Source organism: Xenopus laevis, chromosome 5S (genome assembly GCF_017654675.1).
Source record: "Xenopus laevis strain J_2021 chromosome 5S, Xenopus_laevis_v10.1, whole genome shotgun sequence".
In the NCBI taxonomy this organism is placed as follows: Eukaryota; Metazoa; Chordata; class Amphibia; order Anura; family Pipidae; genus Xenopus; species Xenopus laevis.
Window position 1 is genome coordinate 41092737 of NC_054380.1, and position 22534 is coordinate 41115270.

Consider the following 22534-nt stretch of genomic DNA (forward strand, 5'->3'; position numbering starts at 1 on the left):
CCACCAGGATCCTGTTGCCCAGAGCTTCACCAGTCCCATCTTTATGGGTGAGTGTCAAAAATCTAATTTTAATATAAAATCTCATAGTTTGCCAGAAGGCACGTGGGAGGCTCCAAAGTAAAGACCAACACTGAGGTAATGGCCATCAGACATAACATCACCCCCACCATGAAGCATGGCAGTGACCACATTATGCTGCATGGATGCTTTTCTGCAACAGGTCTTAGAAGTCATGTGAGGGTAGAATAGATACAGCAAAATAAAGTGAAATCCTGGAGGAAAACTTAATGCAGTTCTTCAACAAGATCATGACCCCAAACATAAAGCCATAACTACACAAAGATGGCTTACAAACAAAACTGATAACATCATCCAATGATCGAGTGAGAGTTCAGACCTCAATCCAATAGAGAATATTTAGCTGGACTTGATAAAAGGCTGCTCCCTAACAATCACAATGCAACTGACAGATCTTTAGCAGGTTTGCAAAGATGAATGGGGTTAAAATTGCAGATGTGCAAAGTTGATAGATAGCTATCCACACAGATTCAAGGCTGTAATTGTTGCCAAAGGTGCATCTCCTAAATACTGACTTGAACAAAGTGTCATTAGTATAAATCACTGTTTTTACTTTGACTTGGGTCGATTTCTGATTAATATCATAAAAAAGACATAATTAAATAGCACTGTACTGTATTTCCATGTTATTCCAAAAAGGGGCAAAAATGTGAGTGTAGAGCTCACCACAGAAAAACTCGCCTACTTTCTATGGATTCCTATGGGATTTTTAGAATTGTATTTATCAGCGAGATGAATGAATAGAAAGTGGTAGAAGAGTTTTTCTGCGGTGAGCTCAAAACTCACATTTCCATAAATCTGCCCCTGAAAACATCCAGGGGGGATTAACACTTTCTATGGGTACTGTACATGTGGTCACTTTTTAACTGTTAGGATGAACTTTTTATGACCGCCTTCAACTTTTTTTTTTTTTTTGATTTATTGCACACTCCTCTGTAGTACATTTGCTTGGCATTTTATATTTAAGTGTAATACCAAAAATGGGTAGTGGATTTTCTGTTTACTCATTTGTCATGCAATTGGTTGCGCTGATGTTTCCAGAACAGACTGCATACCATATTTGTGAGAGATATTTGTATGGAAATTTAACATGCAAAGCTTTGTAATAAACAAAAACTTTAATTCAAAGATCATTTTGTTGGCTCAGAATTGAATTTACTTGCAAAAGCTGTTTCTGACTTTACTAGTTAATAATCTATTTTATCCTAGTTTTGAAATCAGGCACTATGACATTCAACTATGTGAAAAATTAACCATATTATGAATAATGCCAATACTAAGCATGTTAACTATTTAAGGCAGGGGTGTCCAAACCTTTTGCAACGAGGGCCAAATTTGGTGAGGTGAAAATGTGTGGGGGCCGACCATTCAGACTGCACCGGACCAGATCAGACAAGTGAGGGCAGAAGTGGGAACTGACTGAAGGCGCATATTTAAGCTATTGCATTTGTCACAAGCAAGTTCTTTTTTTCGTTAACAGCAAACTTTATTTTATAGCTGTCGTATACAGATCAATGGCTTGCCACTTTGCTCAAAAAAATCTGAGATCTGTTTGCCAATTAGGCATGTGCATGGGCATTAGCATGACTAAAAGGATGTGATTTCTGTACAACTTGCATTGATTGATGTTTTTTTCAAAACACATAAGTTAATAGTGCTACTCCAGCAGACTTCTGCACTGAAATCCATTTAGCAAAAGAGCAAACAGATTTTTTTTATATTGAATTTTGAAATCTGACATGGGGCTAGACCTTTTGTCAATTTCCCAGCTGTCCCCAGTCATGTGACTTGTGCCTGCACTTTAGGAGAGAAATGCTTTCTGGCAGGCTGCTGTTTTTCCTTCTCAATGTAACTGAAGGAGTCTCAGTGGGACATGGGTTTTTACTATTGAGTGTTGTTCTTAGATCTACCAGGCAGCTGTTATCTTGTGTTAGGGACCTGATATCTGGTTACCTTCCCATTGTTCTGTTGTTTGTCTGCTGGGGGGGGGTGATATCACTCCAACTTGCAGTACAGCCGTAAAGAGTGATTGAAGTTTATCAGAGCACAAGTCATATGACTTGGGGCAGCTGGGAAATTGACAATATATCTAGCCCCATGTCAGATTTCAAAATTGAATATAAAAGAAATCTGTTTGCTCTTTTGAGAAATGGATTTCAGTGCAGAATTCTGCAGGAGCAACACTATTAACTGCATTTTGAAAACATTTTTTTTCCCATGACAGTATCCCTTTAAGGAAGTAGTTTGCTTTTAGTTCACCCGAACCAGTGGCCTTAGAGCAGAGATAGTCTGCTTGACAGCCCCCACTGATCTATTGCTAATTACTGCCTCCATGAGAAATTAGAACAAAAGCAGATGCACTGACCGTGTGGGAGTGCAGCGAACAGTGTGTAAGGGCTGCTGCTTAGCTTATCAGGAGAGTGAGCCGCTTCTTCTTTTCACACGCTCTCTGCTGCAGTTCAGTTGCTATGGGGACCAATGTACGGAGGCCAGGCGGGGACAACTCTCTATTCCAAGCTGAATCTACATGAAGCAGCCGCACTCATAAGCTCTGGTATGTTGAGGGGAAAACATCAATTATGGCCTACCAGAAACAAGTGATCGGGACAGTGTACATTTGAAAACAGGCCACAATTGGCCCGCGGGACGTACATTGGACATCCCTGATTTAAGGGATTGTTTACCTTCCAAACACTTATTCAGTTTAGTTGTATTCAGATTGTTCACCATAAATAAAGACTTTTTTAAATTTTTTGTACTATTTGTTTTTTTTCTAAATTGAAGATTTATGTCCCTCTCTCTCAGCTCAGTAATTAATGTGCTGTATATGAACTGTTACAGTTTGTTACATTAGTTACTAGATTTTTCAGCTGCATCTGTGTAATATTAACAACTATTGTATCAATTCTACCAGCTGCCTGTAATGAAACTAATGGATTCTGCTCAACAGAGCTTAGATAAGAAATATATCTAAGCAATTTGGAACAATCACCCCCCTCCTCCCCCGGGCTGCTTTAGAAAGACATAAGAATGTAAAAAAAATTAAATTTTACACTTCAACGTTATAAAACGAATAGAAATCCGTATTTCTGGAGAACTATCTGAAAACAACTGAATTGGGAAAAGTGTCAGAAGATAAATCACCACTTTAACCCATAGACACCTTCAGATGTGAATATATAGTTGATAAGGTATTAGATGAAACTACTGTAGTGCCAGGTTGAATTTAAAAACCATTTGGAGGTGTGATGTTAACATTTCTTCAAAGGGAGTGCCACTCAGTAATTCAAGTGTTACATATTCAAGTGTTCCCTACAATTTGGCAAAAGAATAACCAAAACAATGTCAACTGACCTGAAACCCTGCATGGTCTACACTTCCCCATAACAGCTGCCTATAATTTATTACGTAGCTGTGGCACAATCTTACTTTTTCATCAGGGACTATAGACCAACATAGTGCAAAAAGAAGAAAATGGGCCACTCCAAACTCACCCCCTGTGTGTTCGTTAGTGTAGCTCCATTATTTAATTGAAATCATCCGGGTGCTCTGCCATCAGTGTCCCCACTGGAATTATAGTAGCTCAAAAGATGAAAAGGCGGTGATTAAGGGAGTTACTCCCGAAATGTGTCAGGTGATGTGGGTCAGTGACCTGTTGGAATAAAACACCTTTTTTTTTTTCTAACCGGAGTGCCGCCTTTTCATCTTTTGAGCTACTTTTTCATCAAGGAGTTTATAATAAAGAATACTTTTTTATTCCCGTTTATTATCATGATTAGTGGTGGAGGGATGAGCACCCACAGTTTCCCGCGGGGAGCAAATCTTGTTTAGTGCTTAACTCTTTTACAGTTTATAAAGAAATGGAATTGCACAGAGGGTCAGTGCTACTGAAGGGCTGAATCAGTGACTCTACTCTACTAGGTTTTTTATTTCCTCAGGCCAATGCAAGATGATTTCAGTAGGTGCTAGGAGGCCACAAAGTGCAATAACCTAGATCAGTGGTCCCCAACCAGTACCTCGCGAGCAACATGTTGCTCACCAACCCATCAAATTAATAGTGCATTCGATTCAACGTTTTTCCCAAATAAAAACATTGATTTTTCAAAGTCCACCAATTGACTCCAATTAGGTTCTAGGAGGTCCCCCATAGGCTAAAACAGCAATTCGGCTGGTTTTAGATGGCGAATGGTCGAAGTTGAATTTTTAAAGAGACAGTACATGATAAATTTTGATATTCGAATTTTCTAATTTTTTTCAAATTCAAGTCGAATTTGGACTATTCCCTAGTCAAAGTACACAAAAAATAGCTTGAAATTCACCTCGACCTTTGATAAATCTGCCCCTATATGATGTACAATCAGCAGGGAGGTCCCCCCTTTGGTCTTCTAGAGCTACAAAATAACCCCACTCCCTTTGTTGTTTCACAGAGAATTGTGTGAAAGCAGCAGGATTGCTGTTAGTTTCTGTGTGATTGCAGAATTCTATTACTATTAACCCTAAAAGACGTTTTATTTCAAAGAAAGGTAAATAAATGTTATCAGCTTCCCTTTCTGCTGTCACAGCCATGCGTGAGAAGAACCCATTAACTGTGTTCCTTTTCTTGTATGGAATGTCATGAGCTTTGCTTGCAGGCATGCACAGAGAACATGACTCAGCAATAGAATCTGGCAATACTTTGCAATGTGTCTACTTTCTCCTGACTCACTTGGTTTGGGCAGCAGATTTGCACATTATATTTCTACAAAAGTTACCTTGCCTGCCCCAGGTAACACATTTGCATATTTATCACCCACACTGCATACTTATTGCACACTTTGACCTACTTTTTTTGACTTTTCCACCCAGGGCCAGATTTATTTTTCATGTTTTTTTAATTGACATAACAATTAACTGAAGCAAAATTCATGACTCTATTATGATTTTCAATTACAACTGGATGTAGCCATGACAGAGTTTTGTTGCCATCTGTTCTACATATATGAGCTTTGCTTTCTTAAACAGGCAATGTCCCTTGACAAGTAAATGTAAAAAAAAAAAAAAGGACTAACATAACTGTAAATTATAGGACCCCCAAACTGTAACATCATATTTTAGCTTGTAGCTGAGAAATAAATTGCCGTTGAATCATACAAGATATATTCAGAATAAAATTCAAATCATATAATGTCTTTCTCTCTTAACCTGGAGAAACAAGAGCAGAATATAGAACCCAATGTGCAAAAAAAACATGCACAATTGCAGTTGCGGTTTGAATTTATTTGAAGTATTTTTAAAATAATGTCTTTATAAGATTATTTAGACACCTATTTTCACACTACTTTGTTACCTTTATTTTTTAATTAATCAGGTGGAACCTAAAGAAGAGATCACCCAGAAGGAGATCTAAAAAGAAGAGGTGGTCAATAAGGTAGCTAAAATCTGCTGCTATTTATTGGGACTTGGATAAAATTTATTTTAATGAATCTATTGATTTCATAAGAGGGAAACATTTACATGATACTAAAATCGTATATAATATAATTAATGTATATATTCCATTACCTTAACCGATGTCTTTAGATAATATGACCAAACATTGTTCTCAATTATTCAGGAGCAACCTGTAGAAAAATCTACAAAGATTCATATAATAAGAGGGAAACATATTATGAGTAAAGAAAGTTTACTGATATGTGAAGTTACCTATAGACTTTCATTGCATTAAAATGAATGCAACATTGTTCTGGTTATTTTCCTGATCAGTTATTAAAAATCAACACTGCCATGAAAGATTTCTGCCCCAACAACTGAGTTTAACTGGCAAGAGTCGGGAGGGGAGGAAGACAAGGCCTAGGCAGGTTCAGGAACTGGACAGAACACTAAGGGGCAGATTTATCAAGGGTCGAATTTCGAAGTACAAAAAACTTCGAAATTCGACCATCGAATTAAAAAACTTCGAATATCGAATTCGAAGTTTTTTCAACGAATTTGGCAATCCTACGATCGAATAAATCGAACAATTCGAATGATTTCAGCGATCGATCAAAGGATTTTTATTTGATTTATAAAGACTTGGAAAAAGTTTGTAGAAGGTCCCCATAGGCTAACATAGCAATTCGGCAGGTTTAATTTGGCGAAGTATTGAAGTCGAAGTTTTTTTTAAAGAGACATTACTTCAATTATCGAATGGTCGAATATTGGAACGATTTTTACTTCGAATCAAAGTAAATTCAAATTTTTTAACTTCGAAAATTCCCTCGAATTCACTTCGACCCTTGATAAATCTGCCCCTAATTAATCGTACCCAGGAACTATAAGAATATACCTTACATTGGGCAATGAGCAATTGGACGTTTGGCCATTTAAATATTTGAATTTTTTGCCAATGCGCAATGACGTCATTCGCATCGGTGCTTGAAACCCGGAAGAGACATGCATGGCGAATTTAGAAAAGGTTGGTTGAGCAGTTAATTGAATCTTATAACACCTTTTATTTCCTCTACCAGCACCTGGAGAAGAAACCTGTTTATGACATGTGGCAGGTTAGCAGAAAAGAAAACATTTAAAGCAAATAAAAACAATGATTTTTTTAAATAAATGTTGCAAGCTATCCTATTTTCTCTGTTATCCAGGACCAGTCTAAGGAACCTGCCAACGTAATCAACCAATCTGAGGAAGACACCTCAGATGGAGCAGATAGCAGCTCCAGTAGCAACAACTTGTTTCCATTCCTTGAGGTTTGAACAAAACATTGTATTTTACTGGATCTATTGAAAACATTAAAGGGAAACATCACTTTGCTCTATTTGCTAATTTGTCGACAATCTAGTTATCCGCATATATAAAAAACGTACAAAACATATGTAAAGCCAAACTTATATTAAAAAGGTACAAATTATATCTGCCAGGTTAACAAAAAAGGGTTATTTTCAACATTCTGTCACTGTGGTCTACAAAATTCATATGTAATGGATGTGTGGATAACACAGCACCCCCAGAATGTGTTTAAACACCTTAGGGGGCCCTAACAACAATTTCCAAATGCTAACAAACCCCCGGAACAAATACCAGGCTTATGTTCCACAGGCAGAGCAGGGCACATACAGGGAGCATAGGCAAGATAGAAGATGGCACACACTAGCAGATTATGGCATGCCCAAGCAGAATAGGGCATGCATAGTATGGCACACCCAGGGAGTATCGGATGAGCAGAGTATGGCACACATAGTGAGCATAGGGCAGACAGAGTATGGCACACCAGGGAGCATGGGGTAGGCAGAGTATGGCACACACATGTAGCATGGGGCAGACAGAGTATGGCACATACTGGGAGCATATATCAGGCAAAGTATGGCACACACAGGGAGCATAGGGAAGACAGAACAGAGCAGGAGGCAGGGAAACTCATCAGGACCACTCTAAGATGTACTACATACAGTGACACATGGCATTAATGCTGACAGATGAAGAGCTTCAACAGCATTAAAGGAACAGTTCAGTGTTAAACTAAAAACTGGGTAAATAGATAGGCCGTGCAAAATAAAAAATGTTTCTAATTTAGTTAGCCAAAAATGTAATGTATAAACTTTGGAGTGACAGGATGCCTAACCTAATAGCCAGAACACTACTTCCTGCTTTTCAGCTCTTAACTCTGAGTTAGTCAGTGACTTGAAGGGGGGCCACATGGGACAGCACTGTTCAGTGAGTTTGCAATTGATTCTCAGCATGCAGCCCAGATTCAAAAGCAACAGTTATGACCCATGTGCCCCCCTCTCTTGTCACTGATTGGTTACTGCCTGGTAACCAGTCAGTGAAAACCAAGACATCTGCAAAGCAAGAAGTAGTGTTGTGGCTATTATGTTAGACATACAGTCACTTCAGCCTTTATAGACTAACTATATTAGAAACATTTTTTATTTTGCACAGCCTATCTATTTAACAAGTTTTTATTTTTACACTGAACTATTCCTTTTAAGGGACATTATGGATGCTGATTAAGGCCATTTGAACAAAAAATTGATGAGTCTGGGCGACAATGTAGCTGGAAGGGATGGAGGGGAGAGGACAACATGAAATTGGAGACTAGGGGCGGGTAATTACAATGACAGGTAATTACAAATTTGCAGGCAAATACAATGCCCAATTTGTCCCAGAAAAAAAAGATGGATATTTTGTATTATTTCATGGAGGTTTTCCTGTGAACAAACCTTTCAGTTACTAGGTAACAGTAGAACTAGGATGATGTCTGTCATTCCTCAAGAAAGAATGTGATTTAGCAAAAGCAAATATTTAGAGAGAAGATGAGACATTTCTATTTTTAGAGGTGTGCTGTTAATTTGGGAGTTTGAGTAAAAACCTTTTAAAACTTGGGCAAGAACATGTGGCAGACCATTTCCGAATTTATCTCATTAATTTCTGAAAAATATTCCGACCAAATCCGCATGGGTTTTTCCCCTCATTCATCAATACATTTTCCTGATTATTTCGCATACATTTTTCTGATTTTTGCCTGAAAACCATGAAATCCTCGGATTATTGCACAAAACCTAGCACAGATCAAGATACTGTACCTTTGGGACTTCTCCCATTAACTTATATGCAACCTTTGCAGGTCTGAGATGCCAGATTTTTGGAATCTGGCATTTTTTTGGGAATCCCCCAAAAAAATGAATTTTATAGTAAAAAAACACTTTTTTGGGGTTTTGGCATTCGGACTTAAATAAACAAACCCCTACAAGTAAAAAGATAACAATTTTTGCTTATATGTAAGCGCCTTTTAATTAGTAATTCACTGATTTTATTACTTTTGTAAATGTGTATTAAACTGTTCATCATTTGCAGTATACATTGTACTGCAACATTTCTCCTAGTTTCGTTCCAGCTAAACACGCTTCAAATTTTGCATCCATTTCTTGGTTTTGAGCTTCTGTGAATATATTTCTCCAGTCTCCCACTTCACCTTAAGAATAAAAAGAAACAAATGGTCAGTGGAAGACACAGGACACCATACTCAATCATTTAAACAAAATGAATGCAAACAAGCCTGTGGCTCATGATGGAATACACCCTTAGGGTCAGGGAACACAGGCAGATTCAGGGAGATTAGTCGCCCGGCAACAAATCTCCTCTTCTTCGGGGCGACTTATCTCCCCGAACTGCCTCCCCGCCAGCTAAAATGTAAATCGCCAGCGGATGGCACTCGGACCATTTCGTTTTCCGAAGTCTCCAGAAGTTGCCTCATGAGGCACCGGGCAACTAATCTCCCTGAATCTGCCTGGGTGTCCTGACCCTTAGTGAGCTTAGTTTATTTAGTCAGTCCACTATTTCTGCTTTTATCAGATTCCCTCTTATCTAGTAAGCAACAAATTGACTGAAGAAAAGCTGATTCCAGTATTTAAAAAGGGGCTGTGTCTCAGCCTGACCTTTATAAAGCCTATATGTTTGACATCTGTAGGTTATTTAATGGTTTGTTTCAAGATCAAATTCTAGAATATGTCCTGGAGGATGACATTATAATTGTTAATATGCATAGTTTTAATATGTCAAAATAGATGTAGTTACTTAGATTTTGCCAAGGCTTTTGATACTGTGCCACATAATACTGGTTGTATTGGATGTTAAACTGTCTGAATGCTCATGTGCAAAGAGTAGTTCTCACAGATACTATATCTAAGTTTAAACTTAACAGGGTCCTATGTTGGGTCAACTTTTGTTTAATATGTCCAGTGATTACTTAGAGGGCTGGCCAGGCTTTGATTGTTTAATGTGTTTAAGAGACACTTAAGGGGAGATATGACACCTCTCTGATGCCACATGTACCTGTAGATCTCTCCAGAGGACACAAGGGGACTCTTGAGATTATACAATAAACAATCACTCTGAGAGGCACATTGTCTAGAAAGGCTAACAGCTCCATTGTTAAGTGACCAAGAAAATGTACCGACTACTTATTTTCTAGCTGCTTCCAGGAAAGCTTTACTTAATTTCTGGCTACAAAAGGAACCCCCCTTACTATTGGACACCATTTCTTATATGAATCAGCTTAACTGGCAAGAAGCCTTAATAATTAAATCTCAAGGAAATAATTCCAAAGATTCTTTTAGGCTCATTTGGTCTCCTTATTTTGAAATATGTAACTAATACTGGTGATCAAATAATGCGGTTTCTTCAATTGTAAGAAGATCTATCCGGCATTCCAAATTATTAATGGGCTTTTTCTTTCTTTCATTACATTTGCATCCACTGGCTTAGTTAATTTTTGTTAGTTCTTGTAAGTATTCTTATATGGTATACCTATTTGATAATGACATACCATTGAGTCGAATGTAACCTATTTTCTTCATCTGCATAATATTTGCTGTCGTATTGATTTTATTTGTTTAATGTGAAAATGTACCGGGATATTATTATAATGATTATAATGTTTTGTTAAATGAGAAGGTAATTTTGGCCATTTTGCACAAGTGACAAAACTTCTTTTTTTTTTTTTGCAACTTTACTTCTCTTAGAACAGTGTTTCTTTACATTTTTGTCAAAATGCTCAATTTTAGCTTTTTAGCTTCAGCTTTTGTTTGAGCTATTTTCTAGTGTAGGCAGAAATGTCACAGTACTCAGTGGAATAGGGTGATCAACCCTAAACAGCATGGGAACCAATTTCTCAGTTTTAGTTTACATTAAAAGCTTTGAAATTATATTTTAATTAGGGATGCACCAAATCCACTATTTTGGATTCGACTGAACCCCCGAATCCTTTGCAAAAGATTCGGACGAATACCGAACCAAATATCGAATCTAAATTACAGGTGGGAAGGGGAAAACATTTTTTACTTCCTTGTTTTGTGACAAAAAGTTACCCAATTTTCCTCCCCACCCTTATTTGCATATGCAAATTAGGATTTGGATTCGGTTCAGCCAGGGTAGAAGGATCTGACCAAATCCGAATCCTGCTAAAAAAAGGCAGATTTCTGTCCGAATCCCGAACCGAATCCTGGATTCGGTGCATCCCTAATTTTAATACAATTAAAATTACTCCACTATATAACTTGAAGAGAAAATGGTATAGACATGTATGCAAGAGAAAGATCTAGTTCTCTCTTAAATTTAGAGTGGAGTGCAGGGTAATGAGTAGAGTTTATGATACAAGTGCCCGACTAGTTTTATATAGATCATTATCACCTTTTCTAAAAATTGATTTTCCCATGGCGCCATGAGTTTCTTCCGATTTCTCCTTCATGGACTTGAATGTGCCCTTGTCCGCAATGCTCCGTATTTGCTCTTCAGTCAGAGAGAACCCAAAGAATTTGGAGATATTTCTTACCGCTACCTCCAAGTCCTGTATAAAAATATTGTGTGAACAGGAATCAAACAAATGCATCATATGTAATTAAAAGAAAGAAAAGGTTTAACAGGGAGAATGTCACATATGAATAGACAATAAAGTGATTTTCATCAATATGTTTGTGTCTGTGTGTGCATATATGTACAGATATAAGATAAGATCCATTAGCCAGAATGCTTGGTACTTGGCGTTTTACCAATTTGAGATCTTAAAGAAAAACTGACATCAGAAAATAAACTTTTTTTATTATCTATCATAACATTGTCTTTGAATGCTATTTAGAATTTTGCCATAAAAGTATTTGCCTGATGTTTTTAAATTACCTTTCTTGCTACCGAAACCTCTATGAGGGGGCTGCCATATTTGTGCAGCAGTAGTCCGTTAGCATTAGAAACTCTAACTGACTGGTTAAGAAGGGAAGTCAGGTTGGCAATACAGTCATGTTTAGGAACTTCAAGTGGCAATTAGTGACAAAAGCAGAACTATTAGCGAAAAACGATCAACATGACTTATGGGTAACTTTTGATGTAGATTAATATTTTGAAAAGAATATTTTTAGTGTCAGTATCACTTTAATTTGAATCACCATAGCCTGCTGAGAATAATTTAAACATTATATAAACCTAATAGAGTTAATTTGCCACTAATATGGATTCATTCAGCTTAGTTACCATCAAGTACAAGGTTCTGTTTTATTATTACAGAGAAAAAGGAATCCTCAGGACGTGAGGTTTTCTGGATAATGTATCTTTCCATAATTTGAATCTTAATACTAAGTCATCATAGGCTATGATTAAGTCTTGTGAGAACACGAAACGCGTAAGACTGCAATCCATACTTGTACTTCTCTTTGTGTGCCTACCCTACAAACAATACTGTGATGTCCTCTCCCTTAAGCTGAAGGCTCGGGTGGAGCACCTGGGCCTCCTCATATACTGTACTTGGTGAGTCTCTTTAAAATAAATATTTTTTGATGATATTATATAATCAGAGTTTGTAAAGTGTTGTGTATCAAATCTAGGGAGGCACCAAATCAATTATATTTGGCAAAAAACGAATTGTTCACAAAAGATTAAGGCGAATACCAAACCAAGTCCCAGACATAATCTGTATATTTGTTATCATTATTATTGCTTGCCACGTGCCACTTACATCATCACTCATGCAACCAATGTGATTGCACAGTAGTGATGTGATGACGGCAGCATGCATGATGATGTCAGCAGCATGTGTCATGGATCATTATGTATGTCCCTTTTGTTTGGATTTAACCCAGCAAAGATAGCAACCCTTTTGCTTGGTATAGTGTGGTGGGGTAGCAGGCTTCTGAACTATGCATGAGCATCAAATAGCTTCTTATGTTCTGTAAATGTTACTTACATAACTGCAATAGCTCTTGAAGAACCCAACAAAGCCTGCAGCAGAGTGAAATGTAGTCATAAATAAGCTCTGCTGCCCAAGTATTTTCTTTCATAAGTGTACTTTCTGAGCAAGAGCCGGCACTCAGAAAACATGACTCACACTTTGAAGAGTAGCCAATTGCATAGCACTAAGATTTACTGAGGCAAACCCAGCACAAGCAGAATTAAAACAAAGGCATTATACCTACCTTTTTCAACTCTTCGAATGTTACTATCATAATATTTTCATTATCAATGTGTTTGTTCCATGCCAGAACATGATCAAAATATGATCCCCAGCAAACTGAAATGGAAAAATCCAGAATGTACTGAAGTCACTGAAAGCCTGATATCATTATTTTATTATTGGGAACTACACAGATTTTACATGGGTTATTTAAAAAAAAACTGTTGTTGAACATCTCTAACCACTAGCCAGGCTTTTAAAGCCTTTTAAATCACAAGGGGTACCCTACAAGGATGCCCCTAATCTCCACTTTAATTTATAATAGAAATTTGGCACTCAACAGGTGTACTGGCCTTAACTATAAAATGGCAGCAAATCGTGTAGTTCTCTATGTCAATTGCATTAGTGCTAGAAATTAAAATATTTCAAGGTCATCTGGGACAAATCATTTGTAATGTAACTAACATTATACATCATAGCAGCTCTTTACACTTATACTCATCTGAATCTTTATTATCTGATGTGATTATATAATTTAACTACACACGTGTGTGGCATGGATCTTCAGGTTAAAAAATTGTGGGTCTTGTGAGTTCTGGCCTGACCAGAGACCCCATAGGGGTCATCAGTTAGTATGATTTTCCATTTTGTCTTCTTATGGTGCAGTTCATGTATGTGAGTGTTTTATATATTGCACAATAAGGTGTCCTTTCCTAGTCTGCTCCTACAAGTTCTCTTTTTGGCTTTATTGCATTCTTTAAGCTTCACATCTTCTTGGTACAAGTTCCATAATTTAACCACCCATTAATGAGAACAGCATTTTTAAGGAAATAAATTCAGAATGTAATTTAGCTGGAGAAACTGTTGCCTTAAGTAATACTGTACCATTTCCTGCCATGAAATCTTCAAAAAATGTGTCCCAGCAACTGTACTTCGGTAAAGTTGGATTGTTGTTATAGAAATGGTAGTAGGATAATGCTGTGTCTTTTGGATTCCGAAATACAACTAACATCTGTAGAAAAAAGAATCAACATATTTTGTTAGCACAGGTTTTCTCCCCAACCTTGCAACATTTTAACTTTTTACACATTCTTATAATATGTTTTAAAGCAATGGTTCTAAATACTGTTGCTCAACAATACTTTACTAAATTATTGCTGGACTACAAACCCAGCACATTTTCATATTATTAATGGGACCTGGGATGCTGGAAGCTGTAGTCCAGAAGCATCAGGATTGTATTAATAATCTAATGTAATGTATTAATAATGTAAAAACTGCCAAAAACCCTCCATAGCCAGCAGGTACATTAAAATGCAATAATCCAATGAGTATCGCAACTAGTTTCTTTGAATCCTGCTCCATGTTACCATGCGGTCACTTTTCAGAGGAGAGTCAAACAGAAGCACAACCTGATTGGACACACCTGCCTATAAAGTTCAAGGCTCAACAAGTTAATCCAACTAATTTGGTGTTGTCAGTAATCAGTATTGAGCAGTTGCATGCATTCAAATTAGCAAAATTACAAGGGTACCCAAATTTTTGCACAGCCAGTTTTTCACATTTGATTTAATTTCATACAACTGAATACTGCTTCACTAAAAATCTTTGTTCAGAAAACACCCCAGTACTCAGATGTTCCTGGGAAATGAAAGACATACCACTGTTATGCTTTTTGTTGAAAGTGGAATAAATTATTATGCAGGCTGAGAGGGGTTCCCAAACTGTTTCATATGACTGTATGTGCTGCACCATATTCAGCTGATCTAATCATTTTGCCTTGGGGCAACAGAATTTTTGGGGTGAGGCCACATTGACTTGTTGATTGGTCCTCTTCCGACAGCCTGCGTTGGTGTCTGCTATGATCAAATTATTGGCCAAAGGATCAGCTCAAGCTGATATGGTCCAGCACATGTGACAATAAGCTCTGTTACATCATTGGTCTGTGCTCTCTTTGCCTAGATCAGTGCTATTCAACTGGCAGTCCACTGGCTGCATCCAGCAGTTGGATAAGACTACAAAAAAACCTTACCTTCAATGGCTTATTAAAGAAGCTTTTTGGAATGCCATCATAACTTAAATGTGTTCCCAAAACTCTTGGTGAAGCCTCTTCTTTGAGTTTCTGAAATTAAAATAAAAAGCATAAGGTGGAGAACAACATTGTTTTCAGTGATATTGTCTACTAATTATACTGTACTGCCGCTGGAATTGATTAATATTTGCATTCATAGTGTTGTATTTGATGAAGGTGTTGCTTGCTCTACTGCACTCAAATCTGGAGCTGCTCTTAAAGGAATAGTTCAGTGTGAAAATAAAAACTGGGTAAATAGACAGGCTGTGCAAAATAAAAAATGTTTCTAATATAGTTAGTTAGCCAAAAATGTAATGTATAAAGACTGGAGTGAACAGATGTCTAATAAAACAGCCAGAATCCAACTTCCTGCTTTTCAGCTCTATAACTCTGAGTTAGTCAGTGACTTGAAGGGGGGCCACTTGGGACATTTCTGTTCAGTGAGTTTGTAATTGATCCTCAGCATTCAGCTCAGATTCAAAAGCAACAGATATGACCCATGTGGCCACCCTTCAAGTCTCTGATTGGTTACTGCCTTGTAGCCAGGGTAACCAGTCAGTGTAAACCAAGAGAGCTGAAAAGCAGGAAGTAGGGTTCCTGACTGACTTGTTATACATCAAATCACCCCAGCCTTTATACATTACATTTTTGGCTAACTAACTATATTAGAAACATTTTTTATTTTGCACAGCCTATCTATTTACCCAGTTTTTATTTTTACACTGAACAATTCCTTTAATATAGGCTCCTTATATATGCAGTGTTGGATTCCATAGTATGCTCTTCTGAGCTATTGTTTGTGCTGGTTTTGCATTACTTTGAGTGTGACTAGAAAGAGAATATTAATTTTAACCATGGATTCTTTTGCGAGATCTACTTAAAAGCCATATTAGTATATCCATATGAATTGGCAGGCTTGCCTCCTGGTTTTGCAAGTTAGAGAGGGTTACATAGCATATATCCTAAGTCAGAAAGACATTTTCCAATAATTCTTCAAAAATCATAAATCTTATCGCTAAACAGACCCATGGGGAAGATTTATCAAAGATCAAATGGGGATAACAGTTTAAGAATCCCAACCATTTAATTTTAAATGGAAAGTTGGTCGCTTCAATAAAATTAGCTTATCAATTCAATCAATTTGATTAAACTTATATGTCTTCACTTTCAATGTATTTGAACCTCAAATCCCCATGAGAAGAGCTGGTCTGAGGTTTTTAATTCAGTTGGAAGTTGGAAAATAGCTTAAAGGAAAACTATACCCTTGAACAATTTAGGACTCTATAAAAAATATATTGCATAAAACAATCACAAGGGATAACAGTTTAAGAATCCCAACCATTTAATTTTAAATGGAAAGTTGGTCGCTTCAATAAAATTAGCTTATCAATTCTATCAATTTGATTAAACCTATATGTCTTCACTTTCAATGTATTTGAACCTCAAATCCCCATGAGAAGAGCTGGTCTGAGGTTTTTAATTCAGTTGGAAGTTGGAAAATAGCTTAAAGGAAAACTATACCCTTGAACAATTTAGGACTCTATAAAAAAGATATTGCATAAAACAGCTCATATGTAAAACCCTGCTTCATCTAAATAAACCATTTTCACGATAATATACTTTAATCATGTACTTTTTAGTAGTATTTGCCATTGGCTATTCCTAAATAGAAAATTGGAATTTTTAAGGGATGTCCCCTGGATCCTACGATTCATGGTGCACACAAACAAACCAAGGGCACACATAGATGTTAGGTTACATGAGACAATTCATGCACAAAGTTGTGTCTTTTACTCCCACACTTCTTCCTGTTAGAGTTGGAGCTTCATTATGATCTGAGGCAACACAGAGAATATCACAAAATGATGGTTCAAGGCAAAAGATGTAAAAGGGCAATATTTAATGATACATATATTCCAGTTTAGTAAGATTCTTTAATAGATTACCTAATAAGATATAAACTGCTGGTTAAGTATTCATTCTGGGGGTTTAGGTTTCCTTTAGTCTCATGAATATAAAAATATAATCTGTTAAAACTTCTGTACCATTCTGGAAATCATTGCTACTCTCCACCATCCCACTCTCAGCATCTGTCCTTGTTTATGAGTATAGTGATTTTAATCGGAATAGATCAGTAATAAACCTGGTTTAGTACTTTTCTGGCCCTGAACAGCATTTACCCAGGCATTCCTGTACAAAACAGTTTACTAAACTGGAAATATATATTTATTAGTGTAGGGGGCAGATTTATCAAAGGTCTAATTTTGAGGGTTAAAAAACCCTCGAATTTGACCCTCGAAGGAAGGATTTTATGCAAAAGCTTTGATTGAATGATCGAATAAAAATCGAACGATTTGAGCGATTTTAAGTGATCTATTGAAGGATTTTTATTCGACCTAAATTACTTTGAAAAGTGCTGGGGAAGGTCCCCATAGGCTAACATTGCACCTCGGTAGGTTTAAAGTGGCGAAGTATGAAGTCGAAGTATTTTTTTAAAGAGACAGTACTTAGATTATCGAATGGTCGAGTAGTCGAACGATTTTTACTTTGAATCGTTCTAATTCAATCGAATTTGACCCATTCGATGGTCGAAGTACCCAAAAAAATACTTCGAAATTCGAATATTTTTGCATTTGAATTATTCACTTGAGCTTAGTAAATCTGCCCCTAGGTGTCATACATATTTACCACAAGCTTTAGGAATTATGTAGTATTTTTTTTTTATAGCTTAAAAGTTTTATTGAGTTTTTTTTCCTAGAATTATAACCAATGCATATTAACACTGCATAGTGAAAGGTCTAATCTGATAATAACCTTTTTTTTAGCACAATGAACCTATAAAGCAGGTACACAGTCATTACAAGGTGGAAGCATTGAGAAATCTGGAGATCTTAAAACAATAATGAACATATTAGATAACTTTCTCAGCAGAAAGTTGGCAGATCTCGTCCCATTCTATTAAATTGATATAACACATTGGCACGACTATTGACCACATTGTACCTATTGGCTGTGGATGCGACAGAGAAGTACATACCTCAAATTTGTTTTCTCCACAAAATTCTAACATCGGTATAACTGCAGCTGGATCCTTCTTGTGCACTGCATAGACTATGTCCTGTAGGAGATGAAGAGTCCAGTTGGTTCCTTTGAAAAGCAGAAGAACATTAATCAGTGATCATAAAAGTATTCAAATCAAAGCAATTAATATACATGCAAATCAGTAGTAACATGATGCAGTAAAATATACTGAAATATATCACTTTAATACTGAATTTACCATATATGAGTAGGGGTCATACAGTCGAAAGATGGCATTTGATTATTTTGTTTTTATATAAATATATTTTTTGTTGTGCCTGTATATTATGTGCTCATAACTAATAGTCATTCATTTATAAGCTTTGGGGACTAAATCTAGAAATGTGATGAGAGTACTGGCCTTTTTGCAGAAATATAATTTTAGTCTTCAAACTTTAAGAAACATTACTGAAAACATAGAATTCCATATCCTCCTTATAACTACTTACAAATGATACACTCTATCTTCCTTTACTGCAATTCTAGTACTGACTAGAACCACTATACACCACCACACACATAGGTAAATCCCTAAGCCAACATGAAATGTTGTTTGAGTATATATATATGGCTTCACACCCATTGCACACGAATCTAAGGCTCTCGCTGCTCAGCTGATGAACTTTGAGCTCACTAATAATACAGAGCGGAGCAGATAAAATTAATGATTAGGTAGCTGATATCTGTCTTGATGTGAGTTCTACAGCAAAACCCATAGTACAACTTGAAAAGAGCATAATTTATTCATTATGTACACGTACCCTTACCAATAATATTATAAATAAACTCTCTTTCCAGAATAAAAACAACTTTTTTTGGTGTAGGTACATCAAAGTCATCCCCTATCTGGTCTGGTCATCTCTAAATCATTTTCGATAATTTCAAAACACGTTTTTTTATAGAGGGGCAGAGTTTGCTTTTCTTAATCTAAAAAATCTCTGAAGTCATAGCACTATATTAACACAGGAATCAAGTTTGTGGGAAGTAGTTTCTAGCTTTACAACACCCTGTTTTTTGGCTACTAGGTTTAATAGTCATAAATAAAATTGGTAAAAAGGAGATGCTGCCTATTTTTCAGATTTGTAAGAGCCCTTAAAGGAGCACCAAACCCTTGCTAATAAAAACCCCTACCCTACATAGACCCACCTCCCTGCTCCCCCCCCCAGCCCAGGTGGTACCTTTGGTAAATGCCCCTAACTCTTCACTTACCCCTCGGTGCATATTCAGGGCATCGGAGTTCACAGGCGCCATTTTCTTCGGTAATATTCAGGAATAAATCGGTGTAAAGGCGCATGCTCAGTTGGAGCAATCTTCAGTTTCGCAACACTGCACATACAACGAACGTCACGGAAATTGCCGAAGCGCCGGAAGAAGACCGAAGAGAGGAATATGGCGTCCATGAACTCCAATGCCCTGAATCTGCACAGAGGGGTAAGTAAAGAGTTAGGGGCATTTGGCCGGGGTAGCAGCTAGGCTGGGGGGGAGCAGGTAGGGGGGTCTAGGGTAGAGGGGTAGGGTTTTTTAATAGAAAGGGTTTGGTTCTTATTTAAAGGGATACTGTCATGGGGAAAAAAAAAATGAAATGAATCAGTTAATAGTGCTGCTCCAGCAGAATTCTGCACTGAAATCCATTTCTCAAAAGAGCAAACAGATTTTTTTGAAATCTGACATGGGGCTAGACATGTTGTCAATTTCCCAGCTGCCCCAAGTCATGTGACTTGTGCTCTGATAAACTTCAATCACTCTTTACTGCTGTACTGCAAGTTGGAGTGATATCACCCCCTCCCTTTCCCCCCCCAGCAGCCAAATAAAAGAACAATGGGAAGGTAACCAGATAGCAGCTCCCTAACACAAGATAACAGCTGCCTGGTAGATCTAAGAACAACACTCAATAGTAAAAACCCATGTCTCACTGAGACACATTCAGTTACATTGAGAAGGAAAAACAGCAGCCTGCCAGAAAGCATTTCTCTCCTAAAGTGCAGGCACAAGTCACATGACCAGGGACAGCTGGGAAATTAACAAAATGTCTAGCCCCATTTCAAATTTCAAAATTGAATATAAAAAGATCTGTTTGCTCTTTTGAGAAATGGATTTCAGTGCAGAATTCTGCTGGAGCAGCACTATTAACTGATTCATTTCATTTTTTTTTTCCCCATGACAGTATCCCTTTAAATAAGAACCAAACCCTTTCTATTAAAAAACCCTACCCCTCTACCCTAGACCCCCCTACCTGCTCCCCCCCAGCCTAGCTGCTACCCCGGCCAAATGCCCCTAACTCTTTACTTACCCCTCTGAGCAGATTCAGGGCATTTTGAGAAATGGATTTCAGTGCAGAATTCTGCTGGAGTAGCACTATTAACTGATGTGTTTTGAAAAAAACATGTTTTCCGATGACAGGTTCCCTTTAAGGACTACTGATTAGCCACCTGAAGCTAATCACACCCAGCTGATCAGCCTGTAGCACTTCATTGGGAGACCAAGTCGATTGCATTCCTAGACACCTATAAAAACCTGTCAATATCTGGAAACACTTTAAAAATATACTTTTTATATTATAGTGATTTGTATACCTCATTGCAGCATCAGTGGGTTTACTTGTAATTATTATTTTTGCTGATGTTGTTGTGTCCATAATTCACCCCTTAAAACTAAACAGAGAGAACAGGAAAACTTGTATTGTTACAATTCAAAGTCAAATAGTATTTAAGGAACTTACCACATTTGGGATAAGCTGCCATGAGAATGTCTTCTTCTCTTGTCTCAAAAGTGTTTAGTGCTTCAAACATCTCTTGTTTACACAATACAGTGGGATATAAGACACCATTGTATCTGAACAACATTTTGTCAGGCGATAAATCCTTTACGGCTTCCAACATTTTATTTACTTCTTCGACAAATTTCTCCCTGTTAGCCATTTTCTTCCACTGATCCAGTGCTACTATACTATAGAAAATGTGCTCTGTCTGCCTTTTTGAAGAAGTTTATCTGTAATGTAGGGAGGGAGGTGGAACTTGTGATCCAGCCCATCCTTCTGTCTGAAACAGTACACAGAGTCCTTGCACACTGCGGGAGCATAGAGCAACAACAGCTTTCCTTCATTCATATCCTGAAAGAATAATTAACCTTAACACTTAGAAGAATTTATATGAAAGGTCAAAAGTCTCCAAAGCTTTATAGAACAAAGCAAAGTGATGTTTCTGTACAATTTTGAATTATATGTAGTACATTGCGTGTATTTAACCGACCTTTTAATAAATGGTCAAATATGAAAACAACAATTTTGATTTAGAAAAGTATAATTTTGCCAAATACTTCCTATACTATCATATGCCATAATATGTTGCATTTCATTATTGATTATCTGATCATCAGCTGATTTGTTAATGCTCAAGCCTCCAGTTATTAAAACCACAAGTGAGTTCTTAAACTCCTCAACATAAAGGGTCAGATTTATCATGGGTCGAATAGTCAATTCGAATTCGAATTATCGAGTTTAAAAATTCACACATTCGAATTTTAAATCCCCTATTTCAAATGTAAATTCGAATGTAAGATTTATCACGGCTTTACTGTGGAAACAGTCCTTATGAGAATATCCACCACCTAAAACCTGCCGTGTTCATGTATAAGTCAATGGCAGAGGTCCGTTGAGCCATTTGGAGATGTTAATAGCTTTCCTGACATTCAAGTTTTTTTTTCGGAAGAAAAGTATGATTCATACGAATCGAATATGATTTGAATTTTCGGGTCAGAATCATTCTATCGAATATCAGCCATTGAAATTTTTTCTTAAAGGAAAACTATACCACCAAAATGAATACTTGAGCAACAGATAGTTTATATTATATTAAGTGGAATATTAAAGAATCTTATCAAACTGGAACAAATATTTAAGTAAATATTGTCTCTGTGCTGCTTCAGAGATCACCTGATCAGAAATACTTCAACTCTAACTGTAACAGGAAGAAGTGTGGAAGCAAAAGACACAACTCTGTCTGTTAATTGGCTCATGTGACCTAACAAGTATAGTTTGTTTGGTATGTTTGTGTGCACTGTGAATCATATGATACCAGGGGGCTGCCCTTATTTTTTAAAATGGCAGTTTTGTATTTATGATTACCCAGTGGTTCATACTTCTAAAAAAGTATATTATTATGAAAATGGTTTATTTACATGAAGCAGGGTTTTACATATGAGCTGTTTTATGCAATATATTTTTATAGAGACCTAAATTGTTTGAGGTGTATAGTTTTCCTTTAAATAACCTCTCAGTCGTATTGTGAGTATATTCAAATTTTAAAAAAACTCACATGAATTCCAAATTTGACCTTTGATAAATGGGCCTCAAAGTGCTTCCTCAATTGTAATAGTTATTGTAATGCCATACTGTATATATG

At 36.9% G+C, this 22534-nt stretch overlaps 1 protein-coding gene across 2 annotated transcripts; it reads right to left on the reverse strand.

Annotated features, from left to right (window-relative positions):
* Window positions 1-8816: 8816 nt before the first annotated feature.
* On the reverse strand, window positions 8817-21089 carry sult6b1.5.S (sulfotransferase family 6B member 1 gene 5 S homeolog). Of its 2 annotated transcripts, none has more exons than XM_018265225.2 (7): window positions 20854-21089; window positions 18091-18200; window positions 15015-15104; window positions 13868-13994; window positions 13005-13099; window positions 11233-11389; window positions 8817-9016 (listed from the first exon to the last, which is right to left on the reverse strand). In XM_018265225.2, the coding sequence occupies exons 1-7, from the start codon at window positions 21050-21052 to the stop codon at window positions 8889-8891; spliced, it is 906 nt and encodes a 301-aa protein (XP_018120714.1). In that variant the 5' UTR covers window positions 21053-21089; the 3' UTR covers window positions 8817-8888. The 2 variants fall into 2 exon arrangements, with proteins under 2 accessions (XP_018120714.1, XP_041420371.1); XM_041564437.1 differs by lacking the exon at window positions 20854-21089 and adding an exon at window positions 19344-19480.
* Between the last annotated feature and the right edge of the window lie 1445 nt (window positions 21090-22534).

Coding starts and splice junctions, on each gene's coding strand:
- sult6b1.5.S (XM_018265225.2), bottom strand. CDS start 21,052: ATGGCTAACAGGGAGAAATTTGTCGAAGAAGTAAATAAAATGTTGGAA. Junction 13,995..15,014: donor TCTTTAATAAGCCATTGAAG/GTAAGGTTTTTT, acceptor TTTTTTCTACAG/ATGTTAGTTGTATTTCGGAA. Junction 11,390..13,004: donor CATTCGAAGAGTTGAAAAAG/GTAGGTATAATG, acceptor ATTTTTATACAG/GACTTGGAGGTAGCGGTAAG.